General features: G+C 35.7%; 1 protein-coding gene across 2 annotated transcripts in view; it reads right to left on the bottom strand.

Annotated features, from left to right (window-relative positions):
• The window catches only part of MIB1 (MIB E3 ubiquitin protein ligase 1), a 119022-nt gene that overhangs the window by 59059 nt on the left and 40690 nt on the right, over positions 1 to 19273 (bottom strand). For both annotated transcript variants that reach the window (XM_079943104.1, XM_079943105.1), the window contains exons 8-10: positions 16171 to 16315; positions 14404 to 14537; positions 8240 to 8347 (exon numbers count right to left, since the gene is read on the bottom strand). In XM_079943104.1, the coding sequence (XP_079799230.1) occupies positions 8240 to 8347; positions 14404 to 14537; positions 16171 to 16315 (387 nt within the window). The remainder of the gene's footprint in view (positions 1 to 8239; positions 8348 to 14403; positions 14538 to 16170; positions 16316 to 19273) is intronic.

Consider the following 19273-nt stretch of genomic DNA (forward strand, 5'->3'; position numbering starts at 1 on the left):
TACATTTTGGTTTGAAAATACACATTCTTTAAAACTCAGCTCAGGTAACTCCTCTCCTATGAAACTTGCCCTGCCTCTCACAAAATTATTTTAACTCTTCTTCTGTCATATCACTTATCACACTACAGAATAATAATTTGTTTGCAAGTCTGTCATTTTTATTTGACAGTGAGCTTCGTGCGGGCTATGACTGCATCTTAATCATCTTTACTCCCAATACGTATCATAGTACCTACTACTAGTAAGAACCAAAATGGGTGTTGAATTGAATCCTTAATATGCCTTAATAACAATCATGCATTTTTTTCTCAATCATTTTTTTAATGATTTTTTATTGTGGTAAAATACAAATAACATACCTGTGTCTCTGCATCTAAAATGTCTCCTATAGACTGTGCACAGTTAGAATATTTTTTTTAATCCATTCTGCCGTCTCTGTCTTTTGGAGTTTAATCCATTTAAAGTAATTACTGAGAAGGAAAAACTTCCGTAACTTTGCTATTTGTTTTCCATATGCCATACAGCCTTTTTTCCCCCTCATTTCCTACATTACTGTCTCTTTTGTATTTAGTTGCTCTTTTGTAGTGAAATGTTTTAATTTCCTTCTCATTTCCTTTATGCTATAACTGTTTTCTTTGTGGTCATCACAGGGATTACATTTAACTTCCTAAAGTTATAACAATCTAATTTGAATTTATACCAGCTTAACTTCAACAACATACAAAAACTCTACTTGTTTACAGCTCCATCCCCACCCCTTTCAAGTTACTGATGTCACAAAATTACATCTTTGTACACGGTATGCCCCAAAACACAAGCTAATAACTGTTTTTTAAAAATCCATCAGTCTCTTAAATTATGTAGAAAATAAGATGTGGAGTTACACACTGTTGTTAAAATAATGCTTTCTTGTATAATTGCCCTTGTATTTGCCTTTACTGAGATTTTATTTCTTCATATGGCTCCGGGTTACTGTCTAATATCCTTTCATTTCAACCTGCAGAACCCTTTTGGGATTCTTACAAGGCAGGTCCAGTGGCAACAAACTCCCTCAGCTTTCGTCTGGGAATGTCTTAATTTCTCCCTCATTTTTGAAGTACAGTTTTGCTAGATATATGATTCTTGGTTGACAGGTTTTTTGGGTTTTGGTTTTTTTTTGTTTTTTTTTGCCATACGCGGGCCTCTCACTGTTGTGGCCTCTCCCACTGCGGAGCACAGGCTCCGGACGTGCAGGCCCAGCGGCCATTGCTCATGGGCCCAGCCGCTCCGTGGCATGTGGGATCCTCCCTGACCGGGGCACGAACCCGTGTCCCCTGCATCGGCAGGCGGACTCTCAACCACTGCGCCACCAGGGAAGCCCCTTTTTTTGTTTTTTGTTTCTGCCTTTTTAGCACTTCGAAGATATCAGCCCACTATCTTCTGGCCTCCAAAGTTTTTGATGAGAAATGTTGAAAATCTTAAAAGGATCTCTTATAAGTGACATGTCGCTTCTCTCTTGCTGCTTTCAAGATTCTCTCTTTGTCTTTTGAAAGTTTGATTATAATGTATCTCGATGTGGGGCTGAGTTCATCCTATTTGGAATTCATTCTGCTTTTTGGATGTTTATATCTTTCATCAAATCTGGGGAGTTTCTAGCCATTGTTTCTTCAAATAACCTCTCTGCCCCTTTCTCTCTTTCTGCCTTCTCTTTCTAGGATTCTCACAATGCGTATGGTGGTCCGCTTGATGATGCCCCACAGGTCCCTTAAGCTCTCTTCATTTTTCTTCAGCCTTTTTTCTTTCTGTTTCTCAGACTTGATAATTCCCATTGTCCTATCTTCCAGTTCACTGGTTCTTTCTTCTGCCTGGTTAAATCTCTCTTTGAATTCCCCTATGAATTTTTCATTTAAGTTCTTATACTTTTCAGCTTTGGAATTTGTTTTTAGTTTCTTTTTAGGTGATCTATGTCTTCATTGATATTTCCATTTTGTTCACACATCATTTTCTTGACTTTCTACACATCTTCATTTAGTTCTTTGAGAATCTTTAAGACAACTGTTTTAGAGTCATCGTCTAGTAGATTGCCATCTGGTTTTTCTCAGGTACATTTACTTGTTGGTTTATTTTTTTTTCCTTTGAATGGGCCATACTTTCCTATTTCGCTGTTTACCTTGTGATTTTTCTGTTGAAAACTGGACATTTGAATCTAATAATGCCATAAGTCTGGAAATCAGGAGCCTTCTCCTTCTGCAGGGTTTGTTTTTGGTTTTGGTTTTGGTTTGGTTTTGACTGTTTTAGCCTGTCTTCATGCTTACAGCCTGAGGTGTAAACTTAAGGTCTCCTTGGGTCTTTTCTGAGCCTGCACCTTTCCTCAGGTATGTGCAACGCCTTTCTAATTTCCATCATATATGCAGTTGCTTTTGAATGTCGTAGTCTTTAATGCCAGGCTCCCAAAAAGGAGAAAAAGAAAAATGGCAGGGGAAGCAGAAAAAAGCACAGACCATTAAATCCTCTGGAAGTAACTTCAGCCAATGAGGAAGGGTTTGCAACAATGGGAGGGTGCAACAATGGCTACCCACCTCTGTGCCTGCACCTCCATAATCAGAAGCAGCAATCAAGGATCAGAACACCTTGCAAGCTGATCTAAGAACACATACCTGGCTGCCTGTCACTGGGCTGGAGGGTGGGGTATGTGTAGCTCCTGCTGAGCTAAGAGCTGAAATTGACCAAAATTAACCCCCAAGCCTTCCCCTGGAAGTAGCAAGCCTTCAACAGAAGCCAGAGTTCTAAAATAGTTACATCAGAAAGATTCTGCCATTGCAGTTGTTGTCTAGATGGGGAGATGGATTCCTAGTACTTCCTACTCCACCACCACCCCAGAATCCTCTTGGTAACCATCATGACTTTTTTCTTTTTTTTGGCTGCACTGCGTCTTTGCTGCTGCGTGCAGGCTTTCTCTAGTTGCAGTGAGAGGGGGTTACTCTTCATTGCAGCGCGTGGGCTTCTCATTGCTGTGGCTTCTCTTGTTGCGGAGCACAGGCTCTAGGCACACAGGCTTCAGTAGTTGTGGCTCACAGGCTCAGGAGTTGTGGCTCGCAGGCTGAGTAGTTGTGGCACACGAGCTTAGTTTCTCCGCGGCATGTAGGATCTTCCCGGACAAGGGCTTGAACCTATGTCCCCTGCATTGGCAGGCAGATTCTTAACCACTGCACCACCAGGGAAGTCCCCATGATTTTTGCCATCAATGAAATTAAATATTTCCTGAACTCACTGATATTTTCAGTAAATTAGGTCAACTATTATATTATTAGGTCAATATTTTATTATTCTCAAATATAATATTATACTTCATCTTACTTTCCTTAAACCTTGTTCAGTTAATCAAGATGCTGGTATTGTGATCATATTAAAACCTTTAGATTGTCTGGAAATGGTGTATTCTGGTTTGTTCGTTCATTCATTTATTCATTCCTTCAATGAGTATTTACTAGGTGCCTACTATGAGCTCAATACTGTTCTGGACACTGGAGAACAACAATGGGCAAGATAAAGTTCACCCTCATGGAGTTTACATTCTAGTGGGGGAGACAGAATATTATAAATGAAATAAGTAAATAAAATGTAAATGTTAGGTAGTAGAAAGTGCCAAGGAGAAAAAACAGCAGGGAAAAAAGATTAGATAAGACAGCCAAGGGATGGCCCCTCCCAAGGAAGGTTTGAGTAAATACCTGAAAGAAGTGAAAGAGAAGGCCATGAAGATAGCTGGGAGAAGAGAAGTGTGAGGAGACAAGCACAGTGGCAGCAGGAAAGATGAAAACTGTTTACATTCTGGATATATTTTAAAGAGCCAACAGAATTTAGTGATAGACCACATGAGGAATATGGGGAAAATAAAGAGGAATCAACGAATGACGATTCTTAAGACCCAACCTGCACAACTAAATTTACTGATAAGGGAGAACTATAAAACTATGATATGTCCCCTTTGAAAACCTGACCTTTTTTATTTGGGCAATCTTAGATTGCAGTCTGCCTTCCTGTAAAAGGCACCTTAACGACTGTTTTCTGTGTCTTATAAATCAAATCTTTCTCTTGACATCCCATGTTTTTAATAGTGCCAGTATTTCGGGGGGGGGGCATGTAGGGAGGTGGGAAAGCCTCTGGTCACAACCTGAATTAACATGGATCCCCAGGAACCACATATACCAATTCCTAGAGCCATTCTGGATGTTATTATTCTGAGTTCTGACTTGTTTTTAAGGAAAGAAGTTCCTTAAACTGACCAGTCTTAAAGTCCACTTGCCCGTTCCTTTTCAGATTACAGTTAAATAAAAAGTTTATACAGTTTTGTTTTCATTAACTAGATAAGCAGAATCAGACAGAATTAGCATCTGGGTTTTTTTTGAGAAACTCTGCTAACTCCCACTAGTTGGAAAGAAATCTTTAATAAGAACAGGGACTTCCCTGGTGGCACAGTGGTTAAGAATCCACGTGCCAACGCAGGGGACATGGGTTCAAGCCCTGGTCCGGGAAGATCCTACATGCTGCGGAGCAACTAAGTCCATGCGCCACAAATACTGAGCCTGCGCTCTAGAGCCTGCAAGCCACAACTACTGAAGCCCGTGTGCCTAGAGCCTGTGTTCTGCAACAAGAGAATCCATCGCAATGAGAAGCCCACGCACTGCAACGAAGAGTAGCTCCCGCTCACTGCAACTAGAGAAAGCCCATGCGCAGCAACGAAGACCCAACGCAGCCAAAAATGAAACAAATAAATTAATTTTAAAAAAAAAGAACACAGGTAATAATCACACTTTAAATTCCCATTGTGTTCTACATTATAAATGGTATCTTAATTATTTCCCTTACTCTATTCCCCAACCCTTTCAGTTATTTTCGTAGATGAGGAAACTGAAGCTTATACCAATTAAACTTTTTGCCCAATATCATTTTAGAAAGCAACAATACCATTACAACTTGGGTTTTCTGACAATGTCGAGTACTGTTCCCTACTATTAATATTCTCCATTAAAAGAATTTTCATTAACCTTAAATAATGAAACCACCTAAAGTTTACTGATATCTTCAGTATATATTTGTACTATATTTGAAAAACTTACTGTAAAGAACACACGTTTTAAAGGTGGGCTTCCTTTCCATTAAAATAAATCCTCCACACCTTTACCTATTATATTGATCAGTAGGGGGGAAAAAAAACAACAACTGAGTCCCTGGAGGATCAAACATTAGCTCACCCATATCAACATACCTAAGATCTCACAGTCCTCAGTGCCTTTGACTACACATTAAGAAGGAAACAGAATGTAATCCTACTGTACTCAGTAGGTCATACATAGAGACAACCAACTTTCCAAAATAGCTCTGAGTTTTCCCTAAGAAAAAGAAATAGGGGGCTTCCCTGGTGGCGCAGTGGTTGAGAGTCCGCCTGCTGATGCAGGGGACACGGGTTCGTGCCCCGGTACGGGAAGATCCCACATGCAGCGGAGCGGCTGGGCCCGTGAGCCATGGCCGCTGAGCCTGCGCGTCCGGAGCCTGTGCTCCGCAATGGGAGAGGCCACAACAGTGAGAGGCCCGCGTACCGCAAAAAAAAAAAAAAAAAAAAAAAAAAAAAGAAATAGGGAAAAAATGTAACCTTATCACATATTTGAAAGGTATAATATATAGCAAATAATTTAGCTTACTAACAGCTTAAATCAACTAAAATCTGTAATAGTCATCTATATTAGGGGCCAGCAAACTTTTCTGTGAAGGGCCAGAAAGTAAATATTTTAGGTTTTACAGGTTGTATGATCTCTTATCACAACTACACAACTACTCAATTCTGCAGCTGTAGCACAAAAGCAGCCATACACAATAAAATTAAGTAATGCGTGTGTTGTGTTCCAATAATACTTTAAAATACAAATGAAGGGCTGGACTTGGCCTGCGGGCTATAGTTTGCAACCTGTCATCTATACTATCTTGAGCTCACTTCCTGATGGAGATGAAAAAAATTAATACAGATACAGAATGAGATAACTAGACAACAAAATATATTATTCTCTTTATTCTTCAGCTAACCTCGAAACTTTTAATAAAATTAGATTTTTAAAAACTCATTGTTAAATTATTGTGCCTACATGTGCTAAAGGTACAATAAAGTTTTTAGAAAAGAGTACTTATCTTCTAGGATACATACTAAAATATTTACAGATTAAATAATATGATATCTGGATCTGCTTCAAATTAAGTCAGTGGAGGAAATGGGAGGCAAGAGGGTACAGATAAGACAAAATTGACCAGGAAAAATAACTGAAGTAGAATAATGGGTACACAGGATTCATTATACTATTCTATTTCTATACATGTTTAAAATTTCCAATAATAAAAAAATTAATAGCAACCAATCAACTTACAAACAAGCTAGTGCATGATGAATCACAATTTTAAGTGCATTCGTAAAATTAGCTATTTTCTCCAACTTTTAAACCAGGATTTCCCAACCTCAGCACTACCGACATTTTGGACCAGATAACTCTTTGTTGTGAGAGCTGTCCTGTACACTGCAGGATATTTAGTAGCATCCTTAGTTTCTACCCATTAGATGCCAGTAATACTCCCCTGCTCCCCAGCAACCAGTTGTGACAATCAAAAATGTCTCCACAAAATGCCCCCATGGGACAAAAATGTGCCCCAATTAAGAATCACTGTTTTAAACAAACTATATTGCTGTTTATGACAGACAATGTTAATTCTCACATTCTAGAAAAATGAAACTTTGATAAATTTTTGTTTTACGCTTAGGCAATGAATTATATTTATATTTCAATCCAATTTTTAAATGTAGTTTTTCCTCTACCAGTTGGGACACTGTGTTATTAATTTAACCTGATGTGTAAATATTCCTTTTTCACACTATTTCTACAAATTACATCTGCCTACAATGGTTTTTGAAACAGAAAATGCACAGAATGGAAATCCAAAGGAGGAGGTATGGTACAAGTCCACCTGTACCTTACTGCTTTAGTAAGAGATGTGGTTTCCAAAGTGAAAGATAAATTATTTACAAACACCTAGCCTACTGAGCTTCACTCCAACTCCAAGCTTATGTGTACAGTAATAACTAACCATTTGCTTTGTATTTGAGTTCAATTAAGGAAAAAAAAAAAACCTACTCTTGAGAAATAGTGCTAACTTCGTTCCCCACCCCACAGCTACATCCCTATTCTACACAACGTCTCATATAGTTTACAAACGTATAATATACTAATTTAAAATTCAAGCTCTAGGCAAAAGAAAAATTCCAACATCAAAGATGACTTATTTACACCTACAAAACCAATGGCTCTTTAGTAGCTGTCCAACAACTCAAGATATATACAACTGGGGGAAAAAAGCAAAAATAATGTCTAAGACTTCTCTTTTGAAATATATGTCATTAAAATTTTATAATTAGTAAAAACAGACTGGTCAACAAATTTAGCCCTCAGAAAATTCAAATCCATATTAAATAGCTTCCTCAGATGAGAGTGTCATTTGGACAAAATTGCAACCTTTTGCCTAGTTAAACTTTGATAGAATTTGGCTTATTCCTAAATAATCTTATATTAGACTAAAACAAATGTAATTCTAATATACTCTTTAAGTGATGAGGTTATAGTTAGCTACAACAAAGGGAGCCATCCCTCATACCAGCCATACAATGAAATTCCAATGATAGTAAAAATCATTTATTTCTCCTTTAATAAGAATATACTCTAAATTAAGCACATATACACACATAGAGCGATAAACATGCATTATAAAAATCTTCAAAAACCCATATAAAGATCAGGAAACAAAAAGACTAAACAAATTCTAGTTTACTTTTTCCCTCAGGAGACAAACAACAACAACAACAAAAGGCCTCCGAGTGTCACATATCAGGAAAAATCTTGCCGCACATGATTTATATTCCTATTCCCTCAATTTCCCCAGCATGACTCATGGGTAAATCCAACTGGGCTCCCAACAACATGGTGCTTCTACCATAGCAAAGGGAAACTCAACTATCTTCACTTAGGGTTATGCCTAGAATATTGAGCCATCACAGAAAAATACGAAATGCTTCAAGCTGTCTTTTGTCAAATTTTTCTTTTCAATCAGAAGAGGCTTAGGTTAATATTAAATTTCAAAACGAAAAAAATCCATCTCATGATAAGAAGTACCATTTCTAGGACATTAATTTTTACTTAAAATATTCTTTAAGCTTAGTTTTAATTACCTCTGCTTCTACATCCACATTTTGCTTCAAAAGTAACTTCAAAATGTCAACATGTCCATTCTGACTAGCAGCTTGCATGGCTGTGTGACCAGCACACTGTCCATTCACCTAAATAAAAAAAGAAAGGATGAAGGAATGTCACAAATCAGAAAGAGCCAATATATACATACAGTGTACGTTTAAAGCCAGCAAATTATATGATTCTATGAAAACAATTTAGGTTGGTGTTCTATATATCCTAGCATAGATCACCAGAAACTGGTTTCTCTAATTTAGGGAGGGATACAGGAACTTGGAAATTTCCATTGTTCAAAGAGTTATGAAAACTTTTAGGCAGTCTGCAAAGGTGAAAATAGAAAAGAAGGAGGGGAAGAAGGGACGAAGGGAAGTAAGTTACATTCGTTTTGCATGTATATATCTACTTGAATTATTAAATCTCAGAGTCTGTTTCAGTGAAGAAAAAGCAATGAGGTGAATGGAAAAACCTTTAGAAAAGATACTGTCTGCTACAGTATAAAGAAATTCAATTCAGCCAATATAGCCAAATGCTAATGGTAGTTTGACAAATGTAAACTACCATGAAGCATACATAAATGAGTTACCAGGGTAGCTATACACAACTGTTCTAATATAAAGCAGTAATTTTCAACCAACCTTTTCTTCACTTCAGATGTTGTGTAAATGCATTACTTATTCATGGATACACCCAAGTCTAAGTGTAATTCCTTAATCCCACTACATTCACTCCCATCCATAAAACCTTTTATAAAAAATGGCCAAGAACACCAATTACTAATATAAGAAAAGGGGGATATCATTACAGATACCATGGACATTAGAAGAATAATATGGAATATTCTGGAAACTGCCCACAAATTTGATAGGCTAGATGAAATGGACCAATTTCTTGAAAGACACAATCTGCCAAAACTCACACAAGAAGAAACAGACCACGTGAAAGGCCTCTGTCCAATAAAGAAACTGAATCAATAATTAATTAATTTCAAAAACCAAAAGCACCAGGCCCATATGGGTTTACCAGTGAATTCTACCAAACATTTAAGGAAGAATTATACCAATTCTCTACGATCTCTTTCAGAGGCTAGAAGCTGAAGGAAAACTTCCTAAGTCATTCTATGAGGGCAGATTACCCTAATACGAAAACTGGACAAAGACACTACAAGAAAGGAAAACTACAGACCAATATCTCTCATGAACACAGATACAAAAATCCTCAACAAAATGTTAGCAAATCAAATCCCAAAAAGTACATAAAGAATTATACACCACAACCAAGTAGAATTTATCCCAGGTATGGAAGGCTGGTTCAACATTCAAAACTCAATTAACGTAATCCATCACATGAACAGAGTTAAGAAGAAAAATCACATGATTGTATCAATAGATGCAGAAAAAGCGTGTGAAAAAATCCAACACCCATCATAAAAACTCTCAGTAAACAAGGAATAAAGGGGAACTTTCTCAATTTGAAAAAGACTGGGTACAAAAAAATTACAGCTAGCATCATATTTAATGGTGAGAAACTCCCAACTTTCCTATTAAAATTGGGTACAAGGCAAGCAGGTCCACTCCCACCACTCCTTTTCAACATCATACTAGAAATCCTTGCTAATACAGTAAGGCAAGAAAAGAAAATAAAAGGTATACAGATTGAGAAGGAAGACAGGAAACTGTCCTTGTCCACAGATGACATGATCATCTATGTAGAAAATCTGAAAGAGACCAAAAACCTCCTGGAACTAATAAGCAATTATAGCTAGGCTGCAGGATACAAGGTTAATACACAAGTGTCAATTGCATTCCTATATACTAACAAACAAGTAGAATATGAAACTGAAAACATAGTATCACAGCACAGCAAAGGAAATCATCAACAAAATGAAAAGGCAACCTGCTGAATAGGAGAAAATACGCGCAAATCATATACCTGATAAGTTAATATCCAAAATACATAAAGAACCCATACAACTCAAAAGCAAGAAAAACAATTTGATTAAAGAATGAGCAGAGGATCTGAATGGACATTTTTCCAACGAAAACATACAGATGGCCAACAGGTACATAGAAAGATGCTCAACATTACTAATAATCAAGGAAATGTATAAAAAAACCACAATACCATCACATTACCATTACACCCCCCAAAATCAAACACTAAAGTATAAATCTAACAAAATATGTATAAGATCTACATGAGGAGAACTACAAAACTCTGATGAATGAAATCAAGGAACTAAATAAATGGAGTATACTCCATGTTCATGGATAGAAAGACTAACAGTTCTTCCCAACTTGACCCATAAATTCAATGCAATCCCTATCAAAATCCCAGCAAGTTATTTTATGGATACTGACAAACTGATTCTAAAGTTTATATTGAAAGGCAAAAGACCCAGAATAGCCAACTTAATACTGAAGAAGAACAAATCTGGAGGACTGACACTACCTGACTCCAAGACTTACTACAAAGCTACAGTAATCAAGACAGTGTGGTACTGGCCAAAGAATAGACAAACGGAACAAAGGAAAAGAACAGAAAGCCCAGAAATAGCCTCTCATAAATATAGTCAAGTGATTTTTAACAAAGAAGCGAAGGCAATACAACGGAGCAAAGATAATCTTTTTAACAAATGGTGCTGGAACCACATGCAAAAAATGAATCTAGATACCGACCTTACACTTTTCACAAAAATTAACAAAATGGATCACAGACCTAAATGTAAAACACAAAACTATAAAACTTCTAAAAGATAACACAGGAGAAACCCTAGATGACCTTGGGTATGGTGATGACTTTTTTTTTTAAGATACAACACCAAAGACATGATCTGTGAAAGAAATAGTTGATAAGCTGAACTTCACTAAAATTAAGATTTCCTGCTCTGCAAAACAAAATATCAAGGTAATGAGAAGACAAGCCACGGACTGGGAAAAAATATTTGCAAAAGACATATCTAATAAAGTACTGTTATCCAAAATATACAAAGAACTCTTAAAACTCAACATTAAGAAAACAGCCCAATTAAAAAATGGGCCAAAGACCTGAACAAACACCTCACCAAAGAAGACATACAAATGGCAAATAAGCATATGAAAAGATGCTCCACAATATATATCATCAGGGAAACACATTCTTACTATATGATCCAGCAATCACATTCCTTAGTACTAATCTAAAGAAAGCTGAAAACTTACGTCCACACAAAAACCTGCATACAGACATTTATAGCAGCTTTATTCATAACTAACAAAACTTGGAAGCAACCAGTATGTCCTACATAGGTGAATGGATAAACCCTGATGCAACCAGACAATGGAATATTAATCAGCACTAAAAAGAAACAAGCTATCAAGACACAGAAAGACATGGAAGAAACCTGAATGCCTATTACTAAGTGAAAGAAGCCAAGCTGAAAAGGTTACATACTGTATGATTCCAACTATATGACATTCTGGAAAAGGCAAAACTTTTTATTGAATACAATAAAAAGATCAGTGGTTGCCAGAGATGGGGTGGGGAAAAGAGGTGAATAGGCAGACCACAGAAGATTTTTAGGGCAGTAAAAATACTCTGTATGATATTATAATGATGGATACATATCATTATACCTTAGTACAAACCCACAGAAGGTACAACACCAGGAGTGAACTCTAAGGTAAACTATGGACTTTGGGTGATTATGATGTGTCAATATAGGTCATCCTTAGTAAAATAATGTACCATTCTAGCAAGTGATGTTGATAATGCGGGAGGCTATGCATTTGGATAGACTGGGAATACATGGGAAATCTCTGTACCTCTCTCAATTTTAGTTTGTAAAACTGCTCTAAAGATAAAATCTAAAATAAAAAATGATCAAAAATTCCCAAATATGAAAGACATGATTTCCAGAATATAAAGATCAAGCATTAAAAGTAATGGATGAAAACGGATCCACAGCAAAGCACAACATTGTACAAGTTCAGACTGTGGTGACAAGAAGAGATGTTCATGCTTGAAAGAAAAAAAGAAAAAAACAGCTCACATGCAGTATCGATCAGGAATCAGAATGGCTTAATAAGTCTTCTCAACAGCAATTCTGAATGCTGGAAGAAAATGGGATTATTCTGAAGGAAAATAATATCTAACCTTGAATTCTATTCCCATCTAAAACCTAATAGTAAGGTTAAAAAATATATATATTGAAGGTCTATTTCCCATGCACTCTTTTTCTCAAGAAGCTACTAAAAGCCATACTTCACAAAAGAGGGAATAAACTTTGAAACAGAAGGACAGAGGATACAGAAAACAAAAAACAAAAAAGAGGGGAAGGGCACCTCCAGGATGATGTGTGAGAGACATTCCAAACGGGCATCAGGCATAGAGAGCAACCTGGCCAAATGGAAGAGGTCAGAAGGCACTGAGAGAAATCTCTCTCAGAAGATAAAATGAATACATACCTGATGTGCCTGAATTTCTTGACAGATTACACAATCAGAGAGAATTTTGGAGAAGAATTAATTATAACAATATAGATTGCTAATAAGTGAAAACGATTTTAGATTATCTCTTGGGAATAAGAGAGACTGGGAAAAACTACAAGTGAACTCTTTGGAACGAAGGAAATGTTCTACATCTTAATAAGGCTGTGGATTATGTGGGTATATGCATTTGTCAAAACTGATCCATGTATTTCACTGTATGTAAATTACACCTCAGTTTTTTTTTTAAAGAACGATTATGAACACCAAGGAAAACAGAAAGTTGTGTAAGAAAACACAATCTAGTATCCTCCACAGCTTAGATATGAATGTCATTTGAATAATAACATGTACAATTAATTTTAATCTTAACAAAATTACAATACAATATAATACCACATTAAGAACCTGGAAGAGGTGTGTATGTGTGTAGCGGGGATGGGCTGGAGGTGGCAAAAGAAAGCTGAATCCTCACCTTCACAGAGAGGTATCAAAAGATAACTCCTAAAACATAAAAATCAAGAAATAACAATAGAAATATGTTATTGAAAGATGTGGAGGTAAGCATATGAAGAAAATCAGCTGAAAGAGGTGAAAATAGCTGCCTCTGAAGAAAAGTAAAATAAGATTGAAAAAGAGATGCTGTTTTTCATAACAAACCTTGTAGAACTGTTTTTCCCTTGAAATTTTTAGAATGTATGACATTCTAAAAAACAACTAAAATAAATTAGTAATTAAATAAAGGAAAAAATTAAGTACAATAACATGTAAATCTGCCTGACTGAATATAAAAGAAGTCTGACTCTACTTTCCAAACACAAAAAACTTGAATATCTGAAACAAATTATTTGTGACATAGCTCATAACCAATCAAGAAACCACTGTGTCATGCTGCTGCAACTGATCTCTAACAAACCTAAAATGCCACATGAGATCATAGAAATAAGATGTTTACACCTTATAATTACAGATCTGATCTTTGTCAAACTATCCAGCATACTTGCACACAAAAATGTGGCAACAAAAGCCCTCACTACACAGTGACAATGATCCAAACTGACACTCAACCTACAGTCTCTTGGCTGGTACTGACATCATACTGGTGCCACAATAGTAGCAATGACAAAGCCAATGGATGACTAAGCGAGAACCAAAATTTAAATTTTGAACCCGTTTAAAATATGGCTTTTGTAAATGGTAAAATTACAACATAAACTATTAAGATTCACAAAATGCATGAACCCTAATTCACCTGCATTATAAACTATGAAACAGTCAATTTTCATAAGGAGGGGAGGGAAAAAGTTTAAATTAAATGTTTTGAAAAGAGAGATGGAAAATTGCTTATAAAATTTACTAAAATACATTTTTTAAACATAATAAGATAACATTTACATGAGAAAACTTCCCTGAATTTCCCAAAAGGACACTACTTAAAAACCTAAAAGTAAATTTTGTCAATCATAAAATTTAAAAAGTCAGTATTAAGAAAATGTCAATATCTTTTAGAAATGCACAATGAAGAAGTGATGCCCAGTGTCTTCTTTAAAATACCTTAGAAAAACAAGCAAGAAGGAATAGATGAAGCACATGTGGCAAAATATAATAACTGTTGAAGTATAAGGTTCGTTATAACTATTCCATTCTTGTGTATGCTTCAAAATAATTTTTAAAATGCTCACATCCACATCTGGTCTTTTTAGCAAATCTTCCACTTTAGCAACATCTCCATTGGCAGCAGCCTTAACTAATTCTTCATTGAGGTCACCAGATTCTTGGGTTTCAAATAATTTCTTCAAGAGTTGGGAGAGTCTTTCTGTAAAGCATCAAATAAAGCTGCTAATATAGGAGGATCTCAAACCTTAACTACTAACAGACAAGCATTACCCATATGCCTATAATATATACTTTTCCTTTTTTATTATTTCTATCATTAATATTATTTTTGTACTATGCTACAGATATTACCCATGCACATTATAATTACTACCATATAAAGCTGCATTAAATTCGAGCCCACAGGTATTCCCAGTTTACTCCAATTCATGTACTTCAAGTTAACATTTCAGAAAAAGAAGAGCTACATACAAACTATAATTCAAGATTTAGGAGTCATACCAAAGATATTATAAATGAACACACTACAGTGGGAGTATCATAATGATACAAATTGTCTTTCAGGTCTTAAGTATATCATATGGACACTCAGAGCTCAATGTTAACAGATCTTAGACTAGATCAACATATCAATGGTTATGATTCAAAAGCAATATAATCTCTATAATGTCTGGGGAAATATTTTAGGAACAAACCAATTTTCAGTTAAAAATGGATCTCTAAGGGTTAATAACATACTTCAAAGGTGCCAATTGATTGGTTTTGACTAAAACAAGAAAGAACCAGAGATGTGTTTACATAAACCCTTTCAATATGATTTTTTTTTCTAAATAGCATTTATCAGTAGCAAATCTACCCAGTTCTACTCCTTAACTCTTGGATCTACTTACTGGAAAGGAAAGAAGTCACAAAGTGGGGCAGAGGCCCAACACCTAGTCCACATTACTTGAGAGAAGGATATTAACCATCTTTCACTCTTTCAATTTGTTAAAAGTCAGCCTACTGTGATGCCATCTAACCTCAAGGTAAAAATAACACCACATGATTTAAACTTCAAATACATTAGCAAATTACAGCAGGAAAGACAAGACAGAAGCAAAGAAGTAGAAAGCAGTACAAAATAAAACTGGAGGTCACCCAATGTTTTCCTTTACTTTCTTACTGTTCACAGTTATGGTTCTATCTTCTTTTCTGGATGACAACAATACACATACAGTAAGCTGTAATTTGCTGTTGAATGAAGTGAGTGTGTATATAAAGCGGGAGCATAAGAAGGAAAGATTTTGGGCATGAGTCTACCCAAGCATCCAGCATACTCACATCTCAACACAGCTTTCTACTCATTGTGGCATGTATATAACTCCTATTAAATGACAAGAGAAAAAGTATAGCTGATATGTAAAAATATCCAGAAAGAAAGCCATCGGCTAGCAATAATATTGGAAATAAAAAGAAAATGAAGTAGTCTAAGAAAGTGATGGTTCTTTAGCAGAAAACATAACTTCCGACTAGGAGTAAGAATGTTGAATTTCAGGTATCTCAGATTTGATGTGGAGAAGCCCTTGATACATCCAAGAAAAAGCACATATTTATGGAATTTTTCCAGGGCATACCTCAGCCAGAACAAAGATTGTTCATCATATGAAAAAAGCAGAAAAAAATAAAAAACCTTTAGCGAAAGTTTAAAAGGTAGTTAATATTCAAGTGAGGTTATGTGATCTAGGAGAAAATCAAGAACACATACGACATTATCTGTATACAAGAATTGGGGAATTGGGAAAGGTTCTAATGTAAACCATATTACTTTTAGAGAAACATGAAACAAAACATACCACCAGATGCATTGCTAATGGCTGATCCTGCAGATGCCACCTTGGAAACTGCTGCTGGATTATACGTCCAAGATGTTCCACAGACTTCCACCTTTAAATCACTGTCTGAATAAATTTGTTGTACTCGGCCAACTTTACCTAAAGTCTTAAAAAAAATTAGATTCATGTTTCAAGTCTGAAGTATATACCGTAAAAATCAACCACCAGTTTTTACATATTTAAAGTACTAATTTTACTTCACTCCTAATAAAAAAAACCTTTAAAGGATAATCATATTCAAATGGGTTGTTTATTAGTGACAAACTTTAAAGAGTATCTTTAAAAAATATTTTAATAAAACTACATTTCCACAATAATATAAAACAATCATGACAATCTATTTTATTCATAAAAGTTCACAAAATCTTGGTTTCTGATATTCAATCCTTTCTTTTGTAAATTTCTTTTGTAAATTTATTGATTGATTGATTGTTGGCTGCGTTGGGTCTTCACTGCTGCGCACGGGCTTTCTCTAGTTGCAGCAAGCAGGGGCTACTAGAGCACAGACAGGCTCAGTAGTTGTGGCACATGGGCTTAGCTGCTCCACGCACGTGGGATCTTGTGTCCCCCGCATTGGCAGGCAGATTCTTAACCACTGAACCACCAGGGAAGTCCCCAATCCTTTTTTAACCTCATAAGATACTTCTTGAGAACTTGTAACGCAAGTGGTCCAAAACCACCATCAATCTAGCCTAAAAAAAGAAAATCTGATTTCTAAAAAAAGCAATTTAAACCAAAAAGGGCTCAAAGCTTACATCTATGTTTAAATCCTTTTTGGAATCAAGCCTGATTTCAAAACAGAAGTATGTAGAAGTAACATGCTTATTAAATATATGGAGTAAGAAGAGCAATTAGGTACGGAACACAACCAGAAGCAGCAGCCCTCACGTGGTAGGTACTGTTCTAAGAGCTTTATACGTACTGACTCACCTAATACATAAAATCCTGAAAGCTATGTAATCTTATTAGCCCCATTTCAAACTCAGGTCCAAAACCCATTCTCTTATGCACAACAGAATAGCCAATAACAACACTAGAAAACTGGTGATACTGATAATATCTATTTCCTAACACAGAGGAGACTGCCCTTAAACTTGTTTTCTATTTTGACCTCTCCACAGCATCTGACTCCAACTCTTGAAAATATTCCCTTGATTTCTGGATGACAGCCTAATCTTTCTGCCTGTTCCTTCCCTTTTTCCACTCACTGGCTCCTTTTCCTTCTTCAGATTCCTAAGTCTGTTCATTCTCCCAAACTTTATTCCTTGTTTTTTACTCTACTTTCTTGGAAATGTAATCCACTTGACAACTATCGTCTTACTTCCAAAGACTTCAAAATATACTACTCCAGCCCTGTTTACCCCTCTCCTCGCCCCAAAACACACACTAATTTTAACTTCTCATTAGACATTTTCACCTGGGATTTTCCACCATCATCTCAAACTCTTTGAGGCTGCATTCTTTTTTTTTTTTCCCTCCTTAACTGTTCTTTACGGAAAATCTCAAACACACAAAAATAGACAATTGTATATTGAATCCTCATGTACCCATCAACCAGTTTTAACAATTGTCAGCTCATGGCCAATCTTGTTTTCCCTATCCATTCTCCCCTCCTGTATTATTTTGTCATGTAAACTCTTTTTTTTAATATAACTTCAATACTATTATCAACCTATCCCAAATTATCAATAACTATAATAAAATAAACTACTAGTCAGTGTTCAAATTTCTGATTGCCTCACAAATGACAATATTTTTTAGTTTGTTTAAATCAAGTTCCTAACGAAACCTATGCATTTTTTTTCTTTGCAAATTACTTGTTGAAGAAACAGGGTTATTTGTCTTATAAAGATTCATCCAATCCTAATTTTACTAATTGGTGCAGTTTAATAGATTCATCTGTCTTAGTATTTGGTGAGAAACCCTTCAAATTGGCTGCCAGATCGTTTTAACATACCTAGAAATCTTTGATAGCTTCCTTGCTATCTGGTATGAGGCTCATCTTGTTCACTTCCTGCCAAAGAACTAGAATTAGCCATTTCTCCAAAGAGCCATGATTCTTCACAGATGGAAAGGCTATTTCGAGACCATAATCTAGGCACTAAGGTTGGTTATTGTTACAGGAATGGTCACTGTTTCCACGTCTTTTCATGGACAGAGCTAGGAAACGGAGGGGGGCGCAGTGTGTTTTAAAACAAAGATAAAATAAATCTTGAGTTTAAACACTCTTCCAATTCAAATTCCAGACTACAGGGTCTTTACTTAACCTCTTCTATACTACCTCTGCGTCTCCTTTTTACCTCTCTGATAATTCTGGTCCTCAGAGTCACTGGGAATAACAGTATTAGAATTATCATATAACTGCTCATTTGGAAATCACTTGGAATTTCCTCTCTGTATGATTATGCCAACAGGAAACACACTTAGGTTCATTTGTTTCATTTTCTTCTCCACTTTGGGGAGTTTCCTTTTTGAACTTAATTTTGTTTTCTAATTGTATAAAATACATGTGATTTCAAATCAAATCTATAAAATAAGACATATTCAAAGATGTTTCCCTTCTACCTTTGTCCCCCATATCATATTACCTTGCTATACATGAAAACTTTTTTTTTTTACATGAAAACTTTTTTTTAACTTTATGGTTAATCCTTCCATTGTTTGCTTTTTTAAATATAAAGTTTATATTACACTTTATATAGTCCCAATTAATAACTAAAATGCAATCAAACAGCTCATTAAACTTATCATATCCTCTCTGCATTGCCAGCCCATTTTCTGACAGTCATACTTTATCTTGTTAGAGCATATAACCATTATAAACTCTACCGTTTCCTTTATAACTATCATTTAATCTTAGTTCAATAAATAAATATTTATTTAATGATCACTACCAGTCCTTCAGTTGACATTTCTTCAGTCATTTTGGTTGTCTAAAACTAATTCTCTAATAGATTACTCAGAAAAGGCTCATGGGGACTCAATTCTCTGGATTCTTACATTTCACAGCAGTCTACAGCCTTTACAGTACTTGAAAGTCGGTTTGGTTATATATAAAATCCTT

This window comes from Stenella coeruleoalba (assembly GCF_951394435.1).
Source record: "Stenella coeruleoalba genome assembly, chromosome: 14".
NCBI classification, from domain to species: Eukaryota; Metazoa; Chordata; class Mammalia; order Artiodactyla; family Delphinidae; genus Stenella; species Stenella coeruleoalba.